This window comes from Spermophilus citellus (genome assembly GCF_964194105.1).
Source record: "Spermophilus citellus genome assembly, chromosome: 11".
Taxonomy (NCBI): Eukaryota; Metazoa; Chordata; class Mammalia; order Rodentia; family Sciuridae; genus Spermophilus; species Spermophilus citellus.
Window position 1 is genome coordinate 43,135,761 of NC_138192.1, and position 26,446 is coordinate 43,162,206.

The 26,446-nt window shown below is 34.1% G+C and overlaps 1 protein-coding gene across 1 annotated transcript in view; it reads left to right on the forward strand.

Moving 5' to 3' along the window:
- THSD7B (thrombospondin type 1 domain containing 7B) overlaps positions 1 to 26,446 on the forward strand; it is a gene marked incomplete at its 3' end in the record, with an annotated part of 851,308 nt that overhangs the window by 284,207 nt on the left and 540,655 nt on the right. Inside the window, exon 3 of the mRNA XM_081262010.1 lies at positions 3,617 to 4,427. Within this exon, the coding sequence (XP_081118136.1) occupies positions 3,617 to 4,427 (811 nt within the window). The remainder of the gene's footprint in view (positions 1 to 3,616; positions 4,428 to 26,446) is intronic.

Sequence of the window (26,446 nt, forward strand, 5' to 3'; positions counted from 1 at the left end):
TGTTCTCACTTCACTCTGTTTTTCTAAATGTACCCTCTAATGTTTACAAATATATGCACTTTTTATCTCATGACAGCTACTGTCTAAATTTCAGCTCTAGGAGGGAGAAATTATTGTTCATCCACCACTTTCATTTGTTGTTGCTTTTATATCCAAAGGAATGTTAACCTGCCAATAGGAGATCATGGCTATGCTAACAAGCAAATCTGCAATAGTAGCAATTTTAATTTCTTAATAGTTATAATTTGTCTTCCACTGATTTAGGAAAATGTTTCTATTTGGTAAAATTCTGTATGGCTGGAGGATATGAAAGCTAAGAGAATAATAGTGATTTATAAATATAATTTATAAAGTGATAATTATTTCAAATAACAAAAAGGCTACCATAAATGTTTATAAGTAACTGTAGAACTTTTAATAAGAAATCAGTATTATAATGGTAAGAAAATATATTAGTCAAATGCTTTGAAAGGAAGAACAGGAGTACTTTATAGGATGTAATAAATGAGTTAAATTTGATATTAAAATTTTCAAGATTGATTATAAGTGGCTTGACTTTTCTGGTCTTCATTTAATCCACATATCAAATGTCCTGAATAGAAAGTTGCATGTTTTCAATACCTAAGTAAATAGTGATAAAATGACAACCATTGTTAAAAAGCCTCAGTGCTTTTCCAGAAAGTTTCATTTTATCCAAAACATTTTTTGATTTAAATATTTTTTTATTTATATATGACAGCGAAATGCATTACAATTTTTATCACACATATAGAACACAATATTTCGTATCTCTGGTTGTATATAAAGTATATTCACACCAATTCCTGTCTTCATATATGTACTTAGGATAATAATGCCCATCACATTCCACCATCATTTCTAACCCATGCTCCCTCCCTTACCCTCCCACCATGGGAGGAAGAGATAAACTCATTTTATATAAAACATTTTATGTTGTTTGAAACTGATTTTTAAAAGTTGGCTGCAAACTTCAACATTTTAGACTTTTAAAGTTGTATACTTCTGAAATTTTTCTTTAGTAACTGGGCTTTTTTTTAATAAATAGTAGAAAATTTACAAGTGTATTCTGACACAATAGAAGTTGGTAAGACAATTAAAGTGCTCCAGAATATCTGGACTATAGAGCATGTAATAACATGCCAAGTAATAACAACTATCCCAAATTGCAAAGTTCAAAACTGTAGGTAACTGTGGGAACATCCACGTGCAGGGCAGGCGATGGAATCTGTTAGTGTTGAGATCATCGGTTCCCACATGTGTTCTCTGAACCATGACCACTCAGTGCTGGCATGACACACCCCAGGATGTGAGTAGACAAATCCACAGGCATTTTCCAGAGTAAAATCTGACTTTCCAATCAATGAAACCTATTCTTGTGTTTCAGCAAGAGGAACCTCTTGCTTGTGGTAACTGAAAGAAGATGAGGGTATTTTTCCATGTTAATCACCCTTACAAAGTGACAGGAGTAATTATCACTGTAGCCCAACATGGTAATGCCAAGAATTATAGGTTTGTATGAACTAGAAAAGGATGTGAGGAAGAACTGGGATGACTGTAGTTTGAAACTGTTGTCTTACTGTCCTGCTTAAGTAAGACATCCTCATTGTCACACATAGTCCCAAATGCAGATGCTTGTTTGTCTGGGGATACATGCTTCTGCCACAATGCATGTGGCTGTGTACGTGCCCTAGTGTTCCTACAAATGTAATGAAAATGTGCATGAAATACCATTAATTAATTGGAAATTTGAGTGGATGATCAGATTTGGGGGGAAAGGGAGAAAATGTATTTCTCTAGCCCCTGTCAATTAATATGCTTCTCGAAGTGTGATGTACTTTAATGATCATCACAGTTGTGCAGGGGCAGAGGTTACCTACTTAACCTTATAAAACTTTTTTTTCAGGTTCAGATGATATATTTAAATAAAGGGAAAGAGAGGCAGCCATTTTTTCCTCATTGACACAATATGTGATTACTTGCTATCCTTGGGAATAAATACATGATCAACCTTTTGGATAATGCCAAGGGGTATGTCTATAGATTAGAAGCCAAAAATGTGATAAACATCAATAGGCAGCCCTCTTGTTTGTTCATTTCTTGATCTCTTTCCCATGAAGACTAATTAATCAAAAGATATAGTAAATTATAAGCTAATGTTGTAAACTTCAATACCCACCAAATATTAAAACTGGCCAGCTGCAGTGGTGAACACCTGTAGTCCCACATAATTGAAGGCTGAGATAGGAGAATAGCCTAGGAGTTCAAGGCAAGACTGAGTAATATAGTGAGACCTAGTCTCAAAAAAAAAAAAAAAAAATAGTGAGTACATTTTATTTCTAGGGTTCTAGGGGCAAAATTTCTATAGGCAATTCAGTGCTGCTGTTTCTTATACTACCTTACTTTTTCAATCCTGTATCGGTTTAATTTTTTCTTTGTGCAATTTCCTCTGTAAGCACCAACTGAAACTGAGGACAGTTATTTAGAAAATGAAAAAAAATATATATATTTTTGAATGAATGGGCAAATTTAATATTATTGACCAAATATATAATGAATAAATATCATTTACTACAAATCTAGTGAAACAAATACCATAATCTTGAGGTTAATGACATAGAAGACTGTAGCTTAGGAAGTCAGAATGTCACGAGAGGGTTATCATATAAACATGCTATTTAGAACTCAATTTCATAACGACAAAGACTGGTTAAGTATACAACTGATGAAAAAGGGCTTTGAGCCTACTGTAGCCATTAAGGACATTGTTACTGTCTTACACATTCTTCAGACTTCCTTTTCATTCCTATAATAAGATGTCAAAAGCCATCTTGGTCTTCTGTATTTTCAAAGTGTTTTTGGTCATTGAAGTCTTTTATTCTCTCCAAGTTACTGTATTTTGAAGTAATTATGTTTAGATTAACTCAATGAAATAAAAATATTTGGATTTTATTTTTAGTTACCACAAGAGCCCAGCCTGGGTATCAGACAGAGGGAGATACAGAAGAGAGAGGAAGCAGCCTGTAAATATATTTAGGATACTTCAGCAAGTTATTTTTTAAAACATATTTCTCTTCTGAGTCTCTTAGGGTATGAACTAAATCATTGGAAACATGAAAAATTCTGCTTTATTAAAATCCTGGCTTTAGGGCTTTGCTTTAAATGAACCATTGCCTAACTAGAAAAATATTAGTATTGAGCTAGATGTATAGGCTTTGGAACATAGTAATTTTAATGGGAGCAATCATTTATTAAATGTGTATTGTCTTCTTGGCACCACATTGTATCATTGATCCTCATAACTGCCGTACAAGTTGGTGCATTTATTATTTTTAACCTAATGTAGGTAAGGAACTAAAGTTTGGAAAGTTGAAGTAATTCATGCAAGTTTACACTACTGATCAGAGGCGGAATGAGATTTCAACAGGAGAAAACTAAGGCAGAACCCACATTCTTAACTGCTACATTATGTCTATGTTCCACTAAAGTTTATCATTTCACACTGATTGGGTTGGGAAGTGTGTAAACTGATCTCCATCTTCCTGTGAGTAGCTGAATGTGTCTCTTAGTATCCACACCCTTGTTTTTCTGCCTGTAGGTCCCTGGGGAAGGTGTACAGGAGACTGTGGGCCGGGAGGAGTCCAGAGTCGTGCAGTATGGTGTTTTCACGTTGAAGGGTGGACAAGTCACTTATCTAACTGTGATGAGAGCAGCAGGCCTCCAACAGAAAGAAGTTGTTTCCGAGTCTGTGACTGGCACAGTGACCTCTTCCAATGGGAGGTTTCTGATTGGCACCACTGTGTGCTTGTTCCTTTTGCCCAGGGAGAAGTCAAGCCTAGGACTTCGGAGTGTGTGACAGCTCAACATGGACTGCAGCACCGAACAGTGCACTGTCTTCAGAAGTTGAACAGAACCATGGTGGCCAGTGACATCTGTGAACACTTTGCCCCTCAGCCCCCCACAGAACAAGCTTGCCTCATTCCCTGTCCCAGAGATTGTGTTGTATCAGAGTTCTCCCCATGGTCCAAGTGTAGCAAAGGCTGTGGGAAGAAGCTGCAGCACAGAACTCGGGCGGCCATCGCGCCCCCTCTGTATGGCGGTGTGCAGTGTCCCAATCTGACCGAGTCCAGGGCCTGTGATGTTCCCATCTCCTGCCCTCTTGGGGAAGAGGAATATACTTTCAGCCTTAAGGTTGGACCATGGAGTAAATGTAGACTTCCTCATCTTAAAGAAATTAGCCTCAGCGAAAGAACTGTTCTGGATTTTAGCTCTGATTCGAATGAGCAAGTCACCTTTAGACATCAAAGTTACAAAGCACATCACCATTCCCAGCCCTGGGACATAGAGATCGGCTATCAAACTCGACAGGTTTGGTGTGCAAGAAGTGATGGGAAAAATACCCTGTTGAGGTAGGTGGTCTTTCAGTGCTTTCTTTAATTGGCCTAAACTATTTTCCTATTGCAATTTTATAAGGCTTCTTGGTGATTTTCTACAAAGGGAAAATTGTAATAAAGTTTATAATTTGGGTTTTTAGAAGTTTCTTTGAAGAAATTTTAAATTTCCATTAGAAATGTTAGAAGTCTCATTGCCAAAGCAGCCATACTCTAAATTCTAATGTGATTCCTAGAGTGGTCATAAAGGGAGGTCAGCCATTTCCACGTTTTATCAAGATAACAACGAATAGAAACACAGGTCTTTTGTTACTTTAATAATCAGTATAACTGAGTATTTCTTTATAATAATTAACACATTCAAGTCCACTCTAAAAATTGTCATGGGAATTATGTCAATGTTTACTATTTTTTTAACAATGATTTTGCTTTTTAAAATTTGTTTTGCAGGGTTCGCTTTTTTTAAAAAAATGAAAATTCTCTCACCTCTGAGTTGTTGATTTTTAAATATTAAAATTAAAATACCAAAAGTTATTCTAACAGGGCTTTTTTTTTGGCATTGAACTAAAAAAAGGTCAACTTGCCTCAGCAGTAATTAGAATTACCTACCTATAAAGGGAATTAACTCTTAAAAGCGAAAGTTTAGATTTGAAAATTATATCTACAAATTTGTTCTCCTTTATATTCCATACTGTTTTTCTGCTGTAAGCATTATAAAGAATTTTCTTATTCACTTTACTTGATATATATATATATTTAGTTAGACTTAATTTTTTAGATCAGTTTCAGGTTTTCTGGTTGTGGTATGAGGGTAATGCTGCCCTAGAATCAATTGAAAAGTATTTTCTCTGCTTCTTTTTTCTGAAAGAAATTTTTAAGAGTTGGTATAATTTTTTTCCTTGAATATTTATAGATTCATCAGTGTAACACAAATTGTGATATTTTCTTGTTTGGATGGCTATTAATTATTGACTGAACTATTTTAATGTATTCAGACATAATTCAGATTATCACTTGTCAATATCAGTTTTATTAGATGGTGGCAATTAGGGAATTAGTCCATTTTTTGTAGGTGTTTAGGCATAAAGTTGCTCATAATAGTCCTTTATTGTTCTGTTAATAGTTATGGGATCATTAGGGTCATTAGGGGATCATTTTCTTTCATTTCTGATATTAATAATTTGTGTCTTTTTTTGTGGTTAGTTACCCTGAATAGAGCTTTATCAATTTTGTCAATATTTTCAAAGAACCAACTTTAGATTTAAGTGATTTTTGTCAATTGATTCCCTCTTTCTAATTAATTTGATTTTGCATAAGATCTTGATCAATAATAATTTTATTGTTTTTAGATTATGAAAAATATAAAGTTAAGATATTTATATAACAGGCATATTAAATATAATCTAAGAACAGAATCAATATACATTTATACAGATTATAAATTTAAAAAGGAATATTTTAATTATTTTCTTATGATTGCTTTGTATTTACACTTTTCCTAGTTTTATAACATTATCAGTTTTAGATATTTTTTTAATTTTTTTTCATGTATTTTGCTACTCAGTTAAGGTATATATCATGATTGCATTGTTGTCTTGGAGACTTAACCTCATTATTTTATAATGCCCCTATTAATCCCTGACAATTTTTTTTTTGCTGTAAGTTCTCCATTTTCTGAAACTATTAGAATTACTCCATTTGATTAGTGTAATTATCATATTTTTCTTCATTCTTAACCTTTTAATCATCTGTGTATATATTGAAAGTGGGTTTCTTGCAGATGACATGTGGTTGGATCTTCTTTTATTCACTGTGCCAGTTCTTTGTCTTAATTCGTATATTCAGACTATTGAAGTTTAAAGTGTTTGTTGAAATACTTGGATTAACATCCACCATATTTTTTGCTGTTTTCCATTCATTGCTCTTGCTCTAATTGATATTATTCTATTTTGGGGGGGAGGGGGGAGTACAGGAATTGAACTCAGGGCCACTCAACCACTGAGCCATATCTCCAGCCCTATTTTTGTATTTTATTTAGAGACAGGGTGTCACTGAGTTCCTTAGCACCTCACCATTGCTGAGGCTGGCTTTGAACTTGAGATCCCCTGACTCACTCAGCCTTGCAAGGCACTGCTGGGATTACAGGAATGCTTTACCACACCTCGCTGATATTATTCTATTTTATCTTGGCTTTTAGCATATCATTTATATTTTTTAACCTTTTTTGATGGTTTCCTTAATGTGCTTGCAGGAAAATTGAGTTTCAAACAACACCGTGTGCTTCGCAGGTTGTGTAGGTAACTTATAGCAGTTTTCCCAATTCTTCCAGCCAGCTATCCATCATACTACCGCATCATTCATTTCTCTTATTAATAACCTATAATCACTAAATTCATTGGTGCTATCATTTTAAAAAGTTTTTAATTATTATATCAACTATGGGTAGGGAAAATAAAAGATTTTATTTTATCTTTAGTTTTTCTCCCATGACCAATCTTTGTTTTGTAGATTTGATCTGACCTATGTTGTTTCTCTTCTCTGAAGAACATAAAACATATTTTTGCAAAGTAAGTCTACTGGTGACAAATTCTCTTAATTTTTGTTTGAGAAAGCCTTACTTTCTTCTTCATGCTTGAAGGATACTTTTATTAGACATAGATTTTAAGTTGATAGGGTTTTTTTTTCTCTGAATACTCTGTTTTTACCATCTTCTTTAAAAAATTAGCCTTTCTTTTAGATCAGATTTAGATGTTTGAAGTGCATAGTGTTTGAAGAGAAGGTTGCTATAATTCAGATCCTTTTCAGTTGGAAAACGTGGATTTTCTTCTATTATGGCTTATTTCCAGATTTTTTTACCTTTGGGTTTGATTTTCTGAAGTTAAATATAATTTTCCTATATCATTTTTTGATATTTACCTTATGTTGTATTTCCTGAGCTTCCTATTCTTATGATATGGTGTCTGATATTAATTGTGGAAAATTATCTGCCATTATTGCTTGAAATATATGTATTTTGCCCTCTTTCTTCAGTACTGGTGGTTAAACCCTGAGCCCTAAAATATTTTTTCTCTTCTTTTTTCTTTCTGATATTCTCATGTGTACATGTTTCACCATTTGTAATTATACTACATTTCTTGGATATGCTGTTATTTATAAGGTGGTTTTTTTTCCTCTTTTTTTTTTTGCATGTTTGGAAATTTATATTGACATTTCCTTAAGCTTAATGATTCTTTCATGGTCTGTCTATAATCTGTGGACAGGCCCATCAAAGACACCTTTCATTTCTGTTATAATGCCTTTAATTTCAGTCATTTTCCCATTCCTTTTTAGAGTTTCCCTCTCACTGCTTACAGTGCTCATCTGTTCTTAAATATTATTTATTTTTCCCACTAGAATCTTTATTATACTAACCACCATTTTACATCCCCAGTCTGATTACCCCATTTTGCATTGAATCTAGCCCATAGTCTAGCTAGAATACCATGTAAGTCCATTTAAGATGCTTAATTTATTTTTTAAACATTGTTATTTGTCTTTTGGTATACCATGCAACATCTTATTAAAATTGGACATGATACACTGAGCAAAAGGACCTGAGCTAAATGGGCCTTTAATTTGAGGTTTTATGTTCACCTGGTTTGGAACCCATGTCTGTTTTATTTGTTAGGTGGCAGAGGCTAAAATTTCATTGGTGTCCTCATTTCTTTTCTTTTTGTTGATTTTTTTGTTATTATACTTTTTCCTATTATGTTTGAATTGTTACAAATACTTCTTCCTAAATAAGATCTGAAAGATGCAAATATTTCAGTTGTAAACCCCTAATAAGTAGAGGAGTCCCTATATGTGATGTGCTAAATTTGGGGGATAGGGGAAGTTTCTGTAGTCCTGTTATTTGGACCTAATATTTTACTAAGCTTGTGATTCTGGGTGTCAACCATTATAAACATTTTTTTATCTCCCATCCTCAAATTTAGGTAAAATAAGAAGGTCATAAGGAGCTAGAGATCAATAATTTTTTTCTCCCATTTTGATTAAGGTCTGGTAAAATCTCAGTTGGTTTGGCCATGGTAAAATAATTTCTTTGAGGGCAAATCTTAAGAAAAAAAGAATTCTCTGGGTCATTTCAAAATGTCTAATTTTTTTTCCTCCCCCCTACTAGAAGCATAAAGAGAATATTCTCTGATTTTTCACACTGTTATTTTTAAGTAAAACTCATGAAGTATCTCGCTCCCACAAGGGTGGTTGGTTCCCTTTGAAGTTTCTGCCATGCTTATCTACATCTAACCTTCAGTAATTGTTAATAATATTTTAAAAATTGTCCTGCCCTGATGTTGGCCCCACTGGTGATTTCTGTTCCTGGCTTTTCCATCAAATAACTTTTGACTCTTTTTATCTGATACTTGTCTCTCCAATTTGAGGGGCAGTCATTTGCCTTTTGACTTCAAGTCTCTGAAGGATCTAAGAAGGGATGTTGATTTTCAGTTTGCATCACTTTTTTCTTATTGTGAGCATAAGAGTGACTTGCTCCTAACAGCTCTGAATGGAAGAGAGAATTCTCCATGATTTCTTTTGCATCTTAGATAGCATTTTGAACCAAAACAGCTTCCTTTGCACCATAACATGAAATCAATAACATTCATTCATTTAGTAATCAAAGATTATGAAATGACTCATATACTATTATGAAAATATTAGAGTATTATAAAAATATATTATTAAGTGAGGGCATCTCTATTTCTGTATCTTCCACTGCCCAAAGCAGAAATGTTACTCTTGACAGCTGTGTGATCATATAGTCAACACTATTGTCTCACTTCTGTTCAACTTGATGAACTGTGTTGACATTGCCTAGTAAAGGAATTTTGTTAAAAAAGCTCAAATTCATCTCTGAAAAAATACACATTGTTTTCTTTTGTGGATTTTATGCATTCAGAAAACAGTGATATTTTTGTGCATCTATTCATTTCTAGTATGAACTTTAATCATTGTAATTTATCCTGATATAGATTTCTTGTACTCTGTACTTATATCTAACTTCAGATCTATTTCTTTTTGGTGATCTCCATGATACTCTAGGGACAAGAGGCATTTTGTTTTATATGTGTTGACTATGGTTGTCATCACATTTGGAATAAGAAGGGCCTATCTTTAGTACCATAATATAAGCTCCTGGTCTTGCTTTGCTGAAAGTCACTTTTCTCACTCTAGAACACTACAGAGCTATAATTAATGCCCTTTATTAGCTATCTCATTGATCATTGTGACTTTTTATAATCACCTTAAGTGGTTTTCCCTTCACAATTATTATTTGCAATGTGGTAGGCTGTTGTATTGTTCTTGGTGCTCCTCTGCTCCCTCATCATTGATTTCTCTCTTGTGTTTAAAGATATTTTATTTTTAATTGTTTCAGCTCATATGTTAATTTTTGTCTTTTTATGACAAGACTTTCTCTCAAGTTCCACTGTTGCATTTTAGAATAGCTTCTGTATGGCCTGTTCATCATTTTTGCTCAGATAGCATTGATACCATTATCGACTTTTTACACTAACTTATTTTGTGAAATTAAATAGATTATTCAGTTTTTGTCTTTGTTTCATTCTTTTTCCATTTTTTGATAGAAACATATCTGATTAAGACATCTGAGTTGTAAAATAGTCAGACTGTTTATGAGAGCAGTGATTCATATTGTTTTTGAATAAATCTCAGAATGAATGTGTTTTATTTTGATACAGAGGATCATGTGGTATGGATAATCTTTAAGAGCTCTGATCATTTGTACATGTTAAGCATACTTTAAATTCTCAGACCACTTTAATCATATAAATATTCTATAATATCCCTGTAAAGGAGCATCCAAAATATAATAAATTTTAAATACTATATAAAGAACCATCAGCTCAAAAGCTCAGATCTTATTTTTACTTTTTTTTTTTTATCTGTACCACTAAAGTAGATTTGGAAATAAATTTTCCATTTCTATTCATCCCCAAACATGAACAAATGCAGACCCCAAACAACACAAGTCCTTTTCATAATTTTTTCTTTGAAAGTAGTTGGGAAAAAATGGATATATTTCCTTTTGTTATGCTGGTGAGAATGCAAATGGAGGATGCCAATGTCTTGGCTTGGCACAGAATCACGAGCCACCACACAGCTTTGTAGATTCAAACAGCAATTCTTTATTCCCGAACTCACACCGGCCTCCACACACGTTCTGGGGCAATCCCGTTCTGCCACCGCCCAATTCGACTACCCCACGAGGCTTTTTTCCAATCTCCTTTGAATCTCAGGAGAACTCCACGGGAACAAGCAGCTGGAACATCCTAATCCTGGCAGCAATAATCTTCAACCTCCAACTTCCCTAAAACCCCTATTGTCTTAAACCGGGAACGCCCTAAACCCAAGGACAGGGATACTTCCTCAAACCTGATCAGCTCTAAACCCGGATCCCCCTTCCTTGAGCAAGGTCACCTTACATGCAATGTCAACAGCGAAATCCATTTAACATGGGGTACGCTAGCAAGGAAATTTCAATGTGTCATTTCTACTTGGCAATGGCCCTCAGCAGGAGGACATTTACTTTTCTTTTTCCCAATTCGTTTTCAGTTTCATATTTTGTTTCCCCTTCTTCATCTATACTGACATAACTTTAACTTGAATCTTTTGGATATTGATGGGGTTTAAAAATCAAAATTATACATGGTTATACTCAGTGGAATGAGTGAATTCCTTCATATATACATTCACCTCCCCCCACGTCTTCTACTCCTTGCAATTAACCTGTTTCCTTGATTCATCCTTCCTTCTTTACATCTTCTTACTTTCCCTACATTCTTTCACAAAAGGTAGTACCTGGTATTGAGTTTTCCACTTAGTGTTATTTACTGGGAATTGCTTCATATCAGTTACTCAACATCTTTCCCATTCTCTTTTACAGTTCCATAGTCCCTTGTTGTGGTGTGCAGCCATAGTTTTATTTGAACAACTTCTTATGCATGAATATTTAGGTATATTTGAATAATTGAAAATTACAAATACTTTTGTCAATATATTAACTTCTGCATATCTATTTTTGGTATTGTTGGGAATACATCTTCAGGGTAAATTACTAGAAATGTGATTCCTGGGTTAAAAAAAAAAAAGTAAATGCATTCAAATTTTATAAGATATTCCTAATTCTTTCATGGTGGTGTTGACTGACAAATTCTCTTTCATGGTGGTCTTATTATCACTCACATCTACTGTTACATTTTGCCATTTAAAATAACATTTCTCAGGTCTTGAGGATTACACATGGATCTATTGTGAGAAGGGCATTATCCTGCTGTCACAAGGTTTATATATTTATGTCTGTGTTTGTGCACATGTGTGTGTTTTGTGTTTTTTTTTTGTATTTTGTGTTTAATCATATTAAAGAGCTGTGTATCCATCCATTTCTCTTTTACCCAATGTTTGTATTACAAATAGACATTAATTTTTGTCAAAAACTTTTCCAGCATCTTTGTAGATAATCACGTGATTCTTAAAATTTAATTATTTGGCAAATTGTGTGAATAAATTTTCTGATAATGAATCATTCCTGCATTCTATAACACCCTCCACTTTGACGTTTTCTTATTGCTCTATCAAGTGGAAATGTTATTACATTAGCTTTCTAAAAAGTGTGGGCATTTTTTCCCATTTGTTGTTTATATGTTCTAAACAACTTACATATTATTAAGAATATATGGTCATTAAATGTTTGGTATAATTCCTTTTTGAAACCATCTGTGCTTGATTCTGTTTTTGTGCATGCATGAAGTATTTCCTTGAAAACTCTATTTACGGTGGGTTTAGTTTTGGTCTGTTCATGCTGTATTACTTTTGATAGACTATATTCTTGAGTTACTCAGTTCTAGATTTTCAAATTTATTTTCATAAATGTATATCCTTTATCAAGAGATTTAATGCTCCATTTTATACTTTTAGTGTTTTTTCTCTCTTTCATTTTTATTTAACATAGTTGATGCTTGGCTTGTTTTTTTTTTTTAAATTTTTAACAGTATTTTGTATTAATGTGATCTACTGATTTTGTGATCTCTACCTTATTAATTTCTTCATTTTTTCTTTACTCTTTAGTTCCTCATGGTTCCTTTGTATTTTATTGTTATCTTTCCAAATTTTAGAATAGAGGTTTAATTAATTTATGTCCTATTGTACTGATATACATGTTTTCTTTGATAACTGGTTTAAGTGGATTCTATAGACACTCACATGTTGTATTTTACTGTAATTTTTATAGAAATTCACTATTTTCTCTGTCTTCTTTCAATGAATTATTTAATGCAAACCATTTTAATTTCCAAATAAAATGGACATTTTATTTTTCTTGCTTTTAGTTTTATTGCTTTGTAGGCAGAAAGAATTGTTTATAATATGTTTGCTTTAAAGAAAAATATATTTTCTATTATTGGTTATGAGTTATTACATAAATGTGTACACACAACACTTATTGATTTTTTAATCATTAGTATTTTTTCTGTATTTTAGTTAGTTTTTTCTTTTTTTTTTTTTTTTTTTTTTTTAATCACTGTGACCAAAATATCCAACTTAACTTAGAGGAAGAAAAATTGGGGCTCATGGTTTCAGAGGTCTCAGTCCATAAATGGCCAACTCTATTGTTCTGGTCCCAAGTTTGGTCAACACACCATGGTGGAAGGGCCCAGGGGAGGAAAGCTGATCAGCTAATGATGGGGTCAGGAAGTAGATGGGGGTGCGGGATCAGCAAGGGGTTTCAGGGAACATATACCCTTCCAGGGCACATCCCCAGTGTAGGCACATCCTACAACCATGCCCCACCTGCCTATATTTACCACCCAGGCAGTCCTTTCAAAGTAGGATGGACTGTTCAAGTTACAGCTCTCAAAATCTAATCTGTCTTAACTTTCCTATGCAGGGATGTAAATACATCACAGTGAATCTTTACATCATGTACCACCACCAAAAGGCTGGGATTCTAATTAGAATAAGATTTATTTCATGTTTGTAAAAATATGTCAAAATATAATCTACTGTCATGTATAATTATAAAAAACAATTTTTTAAAAAGTAGTTTAAAAAATCTAATCATATGTCCCTGAATATTCCTGCATTAACAAAGGAATATTTTGGGAACACCTCATATCTAAACCATAACACTCTACTTGGTCTGTTTTATACTGAAAATAGTTGTTAGAGTCTCTGATTATTTGTTTATATCTATTTCTCTGGAAATTTCTATATGTTCTCTATACTTTGTTCTTTTGTTATTTGGTTCATACTCAAAACTGCAGTTTTTATTGTGAAATAATAATTTTAATATTTTTAAGTGTCTTTGTCTCTTCTAATGCTCTTTCTTTGAACATTACTTTGTCTGTAATTAGGATTGCAAAAATACACATTTTTGTGTGTGTTTAAATTTACCTTATAAATCTTTGTTCATCTCCTTATTTTCTGTTTTTTTTAATATTTATTTTTTTTGTTGTAGTTGGACACAATACCTTTATTCCATTCATTTATTTTTATGTGGTGCTGAGGATCGAACCCAGGGCCCCACACATGCTAGGCAAGCGCTCTACCGCTGAGCCACAATCCCAGCCCATTTTCTGTTTTTTTGAATCATACTTTTTAGGTTTGTTTCTTACTCAGCAGCAGCATGGTTTGGGCTTATCTTTATGAGTCAGTACAAACACTAAAATTATTTTAATAAATTAATTAACTTTACATTTATTAATGACTCTTTTATCTGTTCTCAATTCTGTCATTTTATTTTGTAGTTATAATATGTATAACTTTACTTATAACTTATGTTTCTTTGGGGAATACTTTTTGATTTTTAAATGTAATTTTTTTTTTTTTTTTTGCTATTTTTGAATGACAGACTTTGCATTTTAGGGGTTACCTGTATGTTTAACACTTGTCGTAGTGCCCTTAATTCTGTCATGTTTTCTACCCTAATGCATTATTACCTATTAAATTTGTTTTAAATGATTAGCACTTACTACCTATAATATTACTCTTCGTTCCCCATTTTCTATCCTCCTCTTTCCATGTTATCCATTTTACTTTGTTAGAGAGTGTGATATTTACATATTATTATTCTGCCTATGACCTGCCTAATTGTTATCTTTGCTGTGCAGTTATGTATTTGAAATACTTAACTTCAGTCATTTTACTAAGGATTTCAAAATGCTTTTCAAAGTCAGCTTTTTCATTGCTGTGACTATAAGACCTGATAAGAACAATTTTAGAGGAGGAAAAGTTTATTTGGGAGCTCACAGTTTCAGAGATCTCAGTCCATAGAGAGCTGGCTCCATTCCCCTGGGCCTCAGATAAGGAAAACATCATGGGGGAAGTATGTGGCCCAGGGAAGTAGCTGACAATATGTTCAGGAAGGATAGAAAGACTAAGCTCAGCTCACCAAACCTATCCCCCCAAGGCACATCCACATTAAACTACTTCCTCCAGTCACACCTATCCACCTTCAGTTATCACTCACTTAATCTCATCAGGGGATTAGTTCACTAATTCAATCATTCCTCCTCTAAACTTTGTGTTGTCTTGCAGGTGAGCTTTTGGGGAACACCTAATATCTAAACCATAACACCAAGTTATCTTTGCTTGGATAAGTCTCAAATTCTCATAGATTCTTGAGGAAATTCACAATGTATAATATCTCCTCAGTATGTTAAGTTCAAAACTGAAGAATCGTTTAGTTGGATATAATATTCTTACTTCACACTTTCTCATTACTTTTCTTGAAAATGCTATTCCACTACAGCCTTGACGTGTATGGGTTTTATTTTGTTTTGTTTGTTTTTGAGAACTTTTCTGCTGGTTTAAATTTTTATGCATTTTAAAGTTAATGCATCTTTTTTTTTTTCCTGAAAACTTGCTCCCCCTCCTTTAGTTTTTAAGGTCTAACAGTTTTACTAGTGTATGTCTAAGGGTTGATTATTCTGGATCATATTTCTATTAGGTACATGGCATATACTTTCAATGTATAGATTCAGATTTTTTTTAATTTGGGGGATTATAATAATTTTAAATAGTCACTTGTTATGCTGTTTTGGTTTTCTTTATCAAGGACATAAAATATATATGTTGAACCACTCTACTCATTTTCCATATCATTTACTTTCTCTTTTTATTCTTCGACTTAAAAAAAATAGAGCCTTATAGTTATACATGGTAGTTGGAGTCATTCTGACCAACACATACATGCATGGAAATTGATTTCAGTTCATGACCCCCCTTTTTCCCTTTCCCCTTTTACCTCCCAACTCCCTCCCCTTTCCCATTCTCCTCCTTCTACTCTACTTGACTTCCTTTCACTTGTCTACTGGTTTATATTCAATTGGTTCTTTACATTATCCTTCATTCCCCCTTTCCTTTATTTTACTGTAGCTCCTGCATGTGAGAGAAAATATTCTACCTTTTTTTTTTGCAAGTCATCAAAATTTGGTATATTATAATTATGTTTTTTACTAGCCAAACACCAAGAAATTGTTACCTTAAATTCTGATTGTTCCATGATTCAGATTCAGAGTTGCACTCATCTCCTGATTTCTCATTAATACAGGATAAATCCTGATGTAGAAAATCACATTTGGACTATGAATTTATTGTGATGGCCCTTACATTATACATTGATTATTCCTTAAGCAATCTATACTAAAATAATAATAAAAACAATTAAATGGAAATAATCTCAAGCATCATCCATACCCATTAACATCCTATTCCAAAAAACGATGCACCAATCTTCCTATTTCTCTCTCTCTGTCTCTCTCTCTCTATATATATATATATTTTTTTTCCAAAATGTTCTTAAGTCCCTAGGTTTTTTTTTTTATTGGTTGTTCAAAACATTACAAAGCTCTTGACATATCATGTTTCATACATTAGATTCAAGTTGGTTACGAACTCCCAATTTTACCCCATATACAGATTGCAGAATCACGTCGTTACTAATAGGGCATTATGTAAATATTCCACCTTTAAGTTTCTAAGTTTGTCCTGTTTTAGTTAGCACCATGATGTTCTCTATTTCCATCCATTTGCTGGCAAACACCATAATTTCATTCTTTTTTATGGGTGATTAGAACTCCATTGTGTATCTCTCTTTGTATCACAATTTCTTTTTTTTGGGGGGGGGGAGTTTACGATTCAGTTTATTATTTATAGATTTTATCATTCATTTATTATTTTTTTCCTGCTGAAACACTTCTATTTACTTCAATAAGAAGCCACCTTAAATTGAAAAGGAAAAAAAATGGCATGAAAATTAAAGAGGAAAAATATGGGTAAATGCAAACATGTGTTGATGGCTTGCTCCCTAACCCCCTTAAATAACACAACGACGAGAGGAGGCTGGCTGTATAGAATAAGAACAATTTTGATTGAAAGTAGAGTTTTCTAAAAATATATATTAAAAAGCACAACCATAGAAAGAACAGAAATAGAATTAGGAATTGGAGCCAAATCAACCTCTAGACTGTATAATAACTTGCAGTTTTCAGGTTGATTGTTCAGTCTTGACATCGGTGTCCGGTCAAGGTGCAGACTGATTTGACTCCACTAAGACAGTACCTCACCTGATCATTTTAACCCACCCTATTTCCAGGCAAAAGAAACTAGTGTCTTTCAGGACAAGTTAGAATGCATACACTTCTGTCAGCTATCTATAGATACATGGTGAGGGCCAGGAGGATATTTTGTTAAGTTCCATCTGACTAAAGAGATGTGGGGTGGCTTTGGGGAGGAAAAGGAAATGCTAAAAAATAGTTTCTTTAAAATAACAGTATTGATAGATATGGTTTATTCCAGTGCCCATTTATAAGCTGCTACACAGGCAGATCTTTAAAATGGGGTTGATAGCATTTAAAGGGTAGGGTGGTTTTGAGAACTGTATCACAATTTCTTAATCCATTGATCTCATCTATTTTATTTCTTCCTCATTTCTTTTTTCTTTGTTTTTTAAAATTCTCTTTCTTTCCATTAATATGGTCCATTTCATTTGGATGTGCCTTCCTTCTGCATCTTTTAGTTCAAAATTCATTTTTGAAATGAGTTTTTCTTTTATTTTCTTTCTGAGAACAATCAACTCAAGGTCTGCCCCCATCCCCAAATATTTGAGGATGTTTTCTTCAGTGTAGTGTGTTGTATTATACCAATTTCCCAACTTTATGCTTGCTATGGAGGACATATTTTATTAGTAGAAAGTCTTTTACATTTTCTAATATTGTATTGAAGTTGCAGTGTGTTTTGGTTAAATTTCTGTCTATTTCATTAATAGGGCTTCTGATTCAAAAGCAATTCTTTTGTCATTTCTGCTTTTATTTGTGAAGTTTAATTTATGGATATTGCTTCTGGTAGTGTTATTGAGGAAGGGGTACCATGTCTTATTTCTCCTAAATTCCCTCCCAATTTCCCTTTTTTCTTTTTTTCTGTCTCATCTCTAAGGATTAACTACCAGCCCTTCTCTCTTTATGTGATTATCCCTCAAAGGAATGCTTCTCCAGGCCTGCCTTTTCATTCCCATACACTTCACAGCTTTTCTCTGTATCTGTGTTGTGATTCAGAACTGCCAAGTTCTGACCTGTATTCTGTGTTTTGAAGTCAGTGGTGAACTTTTCTATTTTGAAAGTGATCTTTTTCTTTGTTTCATCTAAGTCGTTTATACCTCTGTAGCCCTTTTCATGTAATATCTTGGGTCTCACCTCTTCTTTTCATACCCACTGGCTTGGCTCTATCATGTATAATCTGTTAGAATTTTTTTTTTCACTTATATATAATTTGGAGGTGTGTGTGTGTGTGCGCACACATGTGCATGTGTATATTTTCTGTTGCTAGTAATGGGGAATGCAAGGGTAATGTGTAGTTTTATTTGTTCTCTCTTTTTTTTTTTTTTTGTCATGAGGGTCCTTTTGATAGAGGAATTTCCAAGTTAGGTAACTGCCATTGTTTTCCAAACCTGGAGGCCAAGTAGGCTTTTTCTTATGCAACTTTAGGATCTTATAAATTTGAGTCTGTAAACAAGCACAGTTCTCCCATGCCAACATGGTTTTGAACTAAAAGGCACAGTAATTCAGTTTAGCCTTGGTCATTCTATAGTTTTGCTGTTTATTCATTAGAAAAATTACTTCTCTTTTGGGGAGCCTCAGTTTCCATCTCTATAAAATGAAAGTAGTGGCCATAACCTTCAGATGATTGCTGATACAGCTTTCATCTCTAACTGGTTACATGCACACCCACAAATATGAACCAACATATCATACTTAGTGCTCTGTCCAAGAAATTTGGAGAAGATTAAATCTGTTATATTCTGAAACTTGCACTGCATTTTAAATCTGCTGAATAATGTTTTCTAGTGACGGGAAATGATCATAATACTGAACACATTCTATTTTGATATAACATCACACTCAAGGATATTCCTTTTCAAAAATTTAATATCTCCATATATCTGTATGCTTATGTCTATATCTATAGAACAATCTTTGTGTTCCACAGAAGAAACTGAACAGCATATTTAAAACCTAACTTCATATTGCTACTTTAGATTTACTATGTGATTTTAGGTTTATTACCTATTGAAAAATTTAAAATTGTATAAATGGAGATAAGAAATTAAGAGAGGTTTTAATCTTACAGTTTTATCTGAGAAGTAAAAACAAACAAACAAACAAAGAAAAAAAAAACAGGCTGTATGTCCCAATTTGTGCCCCTGTTAGCTGTAAATACTAACCTTAGATAAATAAGTCATAAGTACCAGGTTAATTTGGATAAGAAAGGAGGTCATAGAAAAAAGAAAGTTCATGCACTCTTCCAGCTAAGGTTTCTCAGTAATCCTTAATGATTTTTCTTGGTAGGTTAATATTCTTGGTAAACTAACATTTTCAAAATTATCTTCAAGTCTCTATTTATAAAACTCTGTTTATTGAAATATCTTTATTTGCTGAATCTCATGTTGTTGTAGGTGGCAAGGCTCATTTTGGGTTCTGTTTTCTCAAGTAGTTGGGGATTTACATAAGCCTTGGCATATGCATATTTTCCTTATTCCAGTTATAATACTTGTCATTTTTTCCCCATACATTCCTATTAGCTGGACTTGTGGCAGAAAAATGCTACCAGTTTGGAGTCAAAATCATTAAAAGTAATAGCACACATCCTGTCTGATTTCCCTGATCTAGGCTCCTTTAAGCTGGTCTCAGTTCTGGCTCATTTGTCTTCATTGTTTTTTCACTCACATTTTTATTCCTTGGTGTTATTTTCATGATGTGATCTTGCAAACATTCCCTAAGTAGAATCTGTAAGCTTCAAGAGCAACTGTTCCGTTGTTGTTATGCTCTGATTTGGGTATGGGGCTGCCATATGGATAGTAGTGTTTTTGCTAAATAATTGCAAAACAATGCTTTTGTATGGCCCACTGTTTTATTAAGGGTTTCTAAAGTGCTTTCTTAGTTGCAATTTCACATTTACAAAGAATTACTTTTTAACTATGAAGTCTATTTTGGAAATATTCAATTAGATATACTGATTTTATTTAATTTAGAACAAAAGTAAAATAAATGGAAACACTTTCACAATTAGACTCTTAACTCATACATTTTTAATTACTCTAATCAGTACTTTCTCCCTGTGTAAGGTAAATTTAGCTCTCTAAGAATACATTGATATATAGATGGGATAAATATATGGCTTTAGCAAACCTTTGTGTCACATAACTTTTCTGTTTCTGGTCATAAATTACAAAATGAACACAAACATGTATTTCTGCTCTTTTCTGGAAGCCTTTTTAAATGACAGCAATGAATAAAAAGACACAAACTCTTAAGCACAAATGTGATGGCAAAATATATGTCCACTGAAAAGAAAGATCAGCAAATTTAGGGAGCTGAAAATCAGATGAGTGGTAAATCATGCAGCAGCATGGAGAAAATAGAAAGCCCTCCTTCAGTTGGAAAATGTGTTAGAAGTAACACAATTTACATAGCATAATTGCATTAGACACACATCTATTGATTTATCACGTTTGCTCTTCTATCGTGCATGGAAATTTATCTCACTGACTTTTTTGTAGTTATATTAGAGCCAGTTGTCTGAGTTCTGGTCAGTGACATGGGCAGAAGTGAGAGAAGCCACTTCCAGTCAAAAGTCCTGAGTCGCCCTGAGCCATCTTCCTGCTCACCCCTCCCTTTCTAAAGGTGAACTTGGAAGCCACATATTCCAGATGGTGAATCTGTAAGGTAGACACAAGCTGAATCCTTAAGGCTTAAGTTAGAGGAATGAATGCAGAAAGCTGGATAACCTACAACGAATTTTATGAAGAGACCAAAATGTAATAAATAATGGAAATAAAAATAAAGGAAGACGCTTTTTTTTTAAAGACGTTTTTATTGGTTCTTTTTAGTTATACATGACAGTAGAATTCACTTTGACATAATTATATAAACATGGTATATCTATTAATCTAGCTCACACCCCCCATTCTTAAGGATGTACATGATGGTAAGATTCATTATGGTGTATTCATGTAGGAAAATTATAAGATATTGATTTTGATAAAGTGTTGAAATTCCAGTTTGTTACAGTACTGTAGCTTATTCTGTTCCAACTTTAATATAAGATTCTTGGAAGTACTAGACATTATAGATGCTAAATGACCAAGGATGAGCATGTTTAATGGTTCTAAACATTAACCTCTTACCTGCAGAAGATCACATAAGTATAAAACATTATCCTTGGATCATGCATGTTCTCTAAAAATCCATACATAGTTTGTAAGCATGCTTCCTTTCTCTAGTCAGCTACCAAAAATCTAACATTCAGATCTACACAGGTGAAGCAAATGACAGGAGATTTTTATCTTGGGAAAGAAGCAAGCTAAAAGTAAAGCCTGATGGAGACCAATATTTAAATTGCTCCAGTAAAATGGCCTGACCTTTGCATTGTTAGCTGATGGTAATATCTATCATTTGATAAGCCCTACCTATAACCAGAGGGCTTCCAGTTTGCATTTGCTATTTCTTATCCCAGTCCCTATCACAAAGGATCACCAGGTATTTGAGCGGAGTCCAATGTGAAACAGACGAAAATAAGCAGAAGTCAGAATAGAATGAGATAATGTAAGGAGCAAGAAATAGTTTTAAAACTCATTTTAATATTGTGAAAGATACAAGATGAAATATGGTAGTCATGAAATAAAGATAGGATGATATTTTAAAAGAATAATTTAAAATAAAGAAATCATGAACATTAAAATCTAATTACAAAATATGCTTAAAATCAGTAGATAATTTTGGCAAAGTCATTTGGAAAGAAAAAAACATGGAAAGTAGGGCAAAGACATAAAAATTACATAGGTGAAACATCTGCCTGATAATGGTTTAAAAAATGGAGGACCTATAAAACATACATGAAGATGAATATCAAATTGATGATTTAAATAATGAAGAAGGAAGGTATAAAATTTTCTGGAAGAAAAATCACGAGAGTATGACATTATGGTACTGGGATAGGGGAAAATTCCAAAGTATGGCATGAAAAGCACAAGCTACAAGAGGAAAGGCTGAACAAGGAACTAACATTTTTGCCACAATAACATATCACATGCAAAATCAAAGATATAATTGTGGGAAATATATATTTGTATTACATAAAGCCAACAAGTTACTGTTTAGAATCGATAAGTATGTATCTATTTGTTATGTCAGTATCTATATATGTATATATGTGGGTGAATACACTTCTTAAATTCAGTAAGAAAAAAATAGAGGTAGAAACATAACAGATTAAAAAAATATCTTAAATGGAGGTAAGCAATGGATCTTCTTTCTGGAAGCTCTGGGGAGAAGCCATTTTCTAGCCTTTTCCTGCATCTGGAAGCTGTCTGCATTCCTCAGTTCAGAGACCTGCATTGCTTCAACCTTTGCTTGCTGCAGTCTGCCTGGGCACAAATCATGAGCCACTCACAGCCTTGTAGATTCAAACAACAATTCTTTATTCCCGAACTCACACCGGCCCTCTACAAACACTTTCTGGGGAAATCCAAGTTCTGCCCGCAAAATTCACGTACTCCACCAGGCTTTGAATCCCAAATACTTTCTGAATCCCACGAGAACTCCCCAGGAACTCAGGCAGCAGGATACGCCCTATTCCCAGAAGGAATAACCTTAAACCTGGAACTGCCCTAAACCCAGATTGTCCTAAACCAGGAACGCCCTAAACCCCAATCTGCCCTAAACCCGGATCCGCCCTGGTCCTTGAGCAAGGTCACCTTACATGCAATGTCACTGCAAATGACCAAGGCAAGCCCATTTCCACCATGGAGAGTCCTTCTAAGCAACATGGGGTACGCTGACAAGGAAATTGCTGTGTGTCATACCTACTTGGCTAATGGCTCTCAGCATCTACCCCCTTCTGATTAATTAAACAACAAGCAATGTGGCTTAAGGACCGTGCCTGGTAGGTTGTTCAATTCAACATATGGTTCTTACCCGTCATGGGAAAACTGACCTTTAGGCATCAGCCTCCTGTCTTAGGTTGATACCACTGCAATTGGATCATACCCGTCACTGACTACCGGTCCAGACAGCCATACTTGTGGATAGGCCTATGCACCAGTGGGGGGGTGAGGTTCTTGCCTCACCTCTGTTGGCCCCCAAATTTAGCCTTGGCGCCAGTGGGGCGGTGAGGTTCTTTGCCTCACCTCTGTTGGCCCCCAAATTTAGCCTTGGTGCCAGTGGGGGGGGTGAGGTTCTTTGCCTCACCTCTGTTGGCCCCCAAATTTAGCCTTGGTGCCAGTGGGGGGGTGAGGTTCTTTGCCTCACCTCTGTTGGCCCCCAAATTTTAGACCATCACTAGCAGAAGGGAGGAGGATACAGAAATGCCACGACACCAAGCCAGTTGACGGCTCCTTTGGAAAAATTGCATCAGTGGTGACACCATCAGCAAAGATACGCCAGCACTACCACTATTCACTGCACCAAACGATAGTTCACAATGCATACAAGTGATATATATAGTCCAGGCAAGTTCTGCAAGCAGTTCAAAGCGGAGGAGTCTATCAATATGTCCATTTCCTCCCAAAGTAAATCGACTCCTTGATTGAGCATTACTTGTTGAATTATATTCATTGATGCATCAGTTTATACAGTTTACTTTGATAGCTATCATAGAAGCTGTAGTTTGGTTTTATCTTAGTCTTCACCGGCACTGGGATGGAGATGGGAATTCTGGCAGAGATGCTAAAGAGACATTATCCTGAACAGAATTATTAAATATAATGAAAAGGAAAGGTGAAAGTAAACAGATCTGTTAACCTCCTTTAAAAACAATCCTTAACAGCTGTTTACCTAATTTAAATTAGTAAACAAACAGATCTGTTAACCACCTTTAAAAACAATCCTTAACAGCTGTTTGCCTAATTTAAATTAAACCATTTAAATCACGTGAATAAAAAAATAATAATTCGGATCCATTTTTTCATGAGCGCTCCTCATATATGATATATGGACATACGCACACACAGACATACAACACAAAACACAAGAGTGCACACAAACATACAACACATAAGACAATAGTAAAGGCCTTGTAGCTTTACCTAGGTGAAATTGCCATTGCAATGTTTAAAAACTCCACAGTCAAAAAATAAAACTGATCAGAAAAACATTAATCTAGGTTTGTATGAGCTCAAAAATAAAATAGAACTTTATGATGTGGGAAAAATGCAATAATAAAATAGATATTGAAAAAAGCACCCTGGTTAATCACTGTTGAAGATGTAAGAATAGCCAAGCTGGAGCTCTGGATATCAGCTGTTATGGATTTGAGTCAAATCATCTTCTTTTCCTGTAGAAATTGCTTTAGTTAATCTCTCTGTAATCCAAATCGGCTGCTGTTCTCCCTGTGGAAAAACACAAACAGAACCCTGACTCCAGACAATCACTGGGTCAGGACCTTTCCATTGTCTTGTTAGAATATCTTTCCAAAGTACCTTAGGCTTATGTACATTTTTTGGATACATATGTCTTTCCGCAGCACTAAGTCCTGATGAATCCAAATTTAGAAAGTTTAGAGTAAAAAGGGTTATTTTAAGTTTATCTTTGGGGGGTATATACCCCTTTCCAATTCCCTCTTTTTGCTTTAATAAGTACGTTTTAATAGTTTGATGAGCTCTTTCAATCATTTGCTTCTATCTTCACATCTCCTTCTTTGACTCTCTGACCCTTCTTTATCATTCTACAAGAACTCTGTGATAGCTTTGGGCTCACCTGGATACTCTGGAATTATCAAACCAACTCAGGATTCTTAATTACATCTGCAAAACCCCTTTTGCCACATAAAGTTACATATTAACAGATTCCAGCCAGTACTTGTGAACATCTTGGGTGGTAAGGGAGTAGGGGGCATTATTCTGCGTGCCCCAATATGCAGGCACTGTGGGTGGATTCACAGATTAGAGTCATCTGAGTCATCACTAAAGGGATGAAGAGAACATGAAGCTCAATGGTAATCTGGAAAAGAAATGAATTTTCTCAATGTTTTTGAAAAGTAAGTTCAAGAATACCAAGAACTGAGAACAGGTAGGAAAGGAGAAATAAGATCATATCTAATACATCTGAGAATGCAAGTATTCATGACTCAACTCTAGGCAATAATAGTATCTCTTACATGTACAAGGAGGTTCAAAACATTACCTGTGGAATTGCAAGACATTGAGCACAACCAAAGAACCCCTAATTGGGGAATGAATAAATAAATTGCTGCATATTAGAATATAAGTCAGCAATAAAAATAAGTGAACTCTATCCATATTTATTAACATGTAGATCTAGAAGTCACATTATTACACAAGGAAAATATTTTCTAGGTGTAACAAAATAATATTGAATCAAGTTTTAAGAAACTTGTGGCAATGCTATTTGCCTCTTATGAATGTATGTATATTTATTTAAAGTGTAATATATAATCTAAAATAATGCAAATCAATTTGAGGAGTTGGGGATTAGTGGCAGAGCACTTGCCTAGCACATGCAAGGCCCTGGCCCTGAAACAAAAACAAAACAAAACAATTTGAGAATAGTGGTCACATAATGGAAAACCAAAATGGAACTACAATTGCAAAGATAATGTGAATTTTCCTGGATTTGTAATTTTTAAAAAATTTATATGAGAAAATTTTGAGCCAAATCTTAGTATTTACTTGAAAGATATCAGAGTATTTGTTTTATTAATCTATTTTCTGTGTATTTGAAATATTTAATATTGTTTTAAAGTGCTGGAAACTGAAGTACTAATGAATTAGGGGTACTTCACTACTCTTTTTTAATTTGGAAGCGTTTCTGACCTTATTTGTAAGTTGAGAGATTTCCTTATATTTTCAGAAAGAAAAAAAAAAAAAACCCTATAGTAATTTTTAGGTTTCAAAGATTCTCTTTACAGTTGAATACTTGCGAAGTAATTTACAGAAGACAGCATGCTCTGTAAATGTCAAGGAGGTATAATTACCATAGCATCTCCTGTTTAAAAGAAAAATCAACAGTGTCTGAGTGTCTGTCTGTTTCATTAAAAAGACACACCTGCCTTCTATGAAATAATTGATTCCCATTTCTGTCTCTGGACAGTTTTCTTTGTGGACTATAGTTTTTAAGGTGACTCTACTTACACTAAAGGTTACCACAACTCTTGGGGGTGAGCAAATCACATTTTATTAGGATTTTATTCTTGTGTAGATTACAAAACTAGGTAGTCAAGAAATTAAAATCATACTACCATATTGTGATACAGAATCTGTGATCCAGGTATTTGTGATTTACCACCTATTGTTCCTTCCTCTATTCCAGTTAAATGGAATCTTACTAACCAAATTAGAAGGGGCCTGATGTTTTCATCATTTCAACCAAGGGGATGGATTGTTGTAGCTAACATTAAAATAAGTAAATCTGTAACCAATGGGACATATGATTTATCTTGACAAAAAAAAAAATTCTTCCAAACAAAAGAAGATCCCT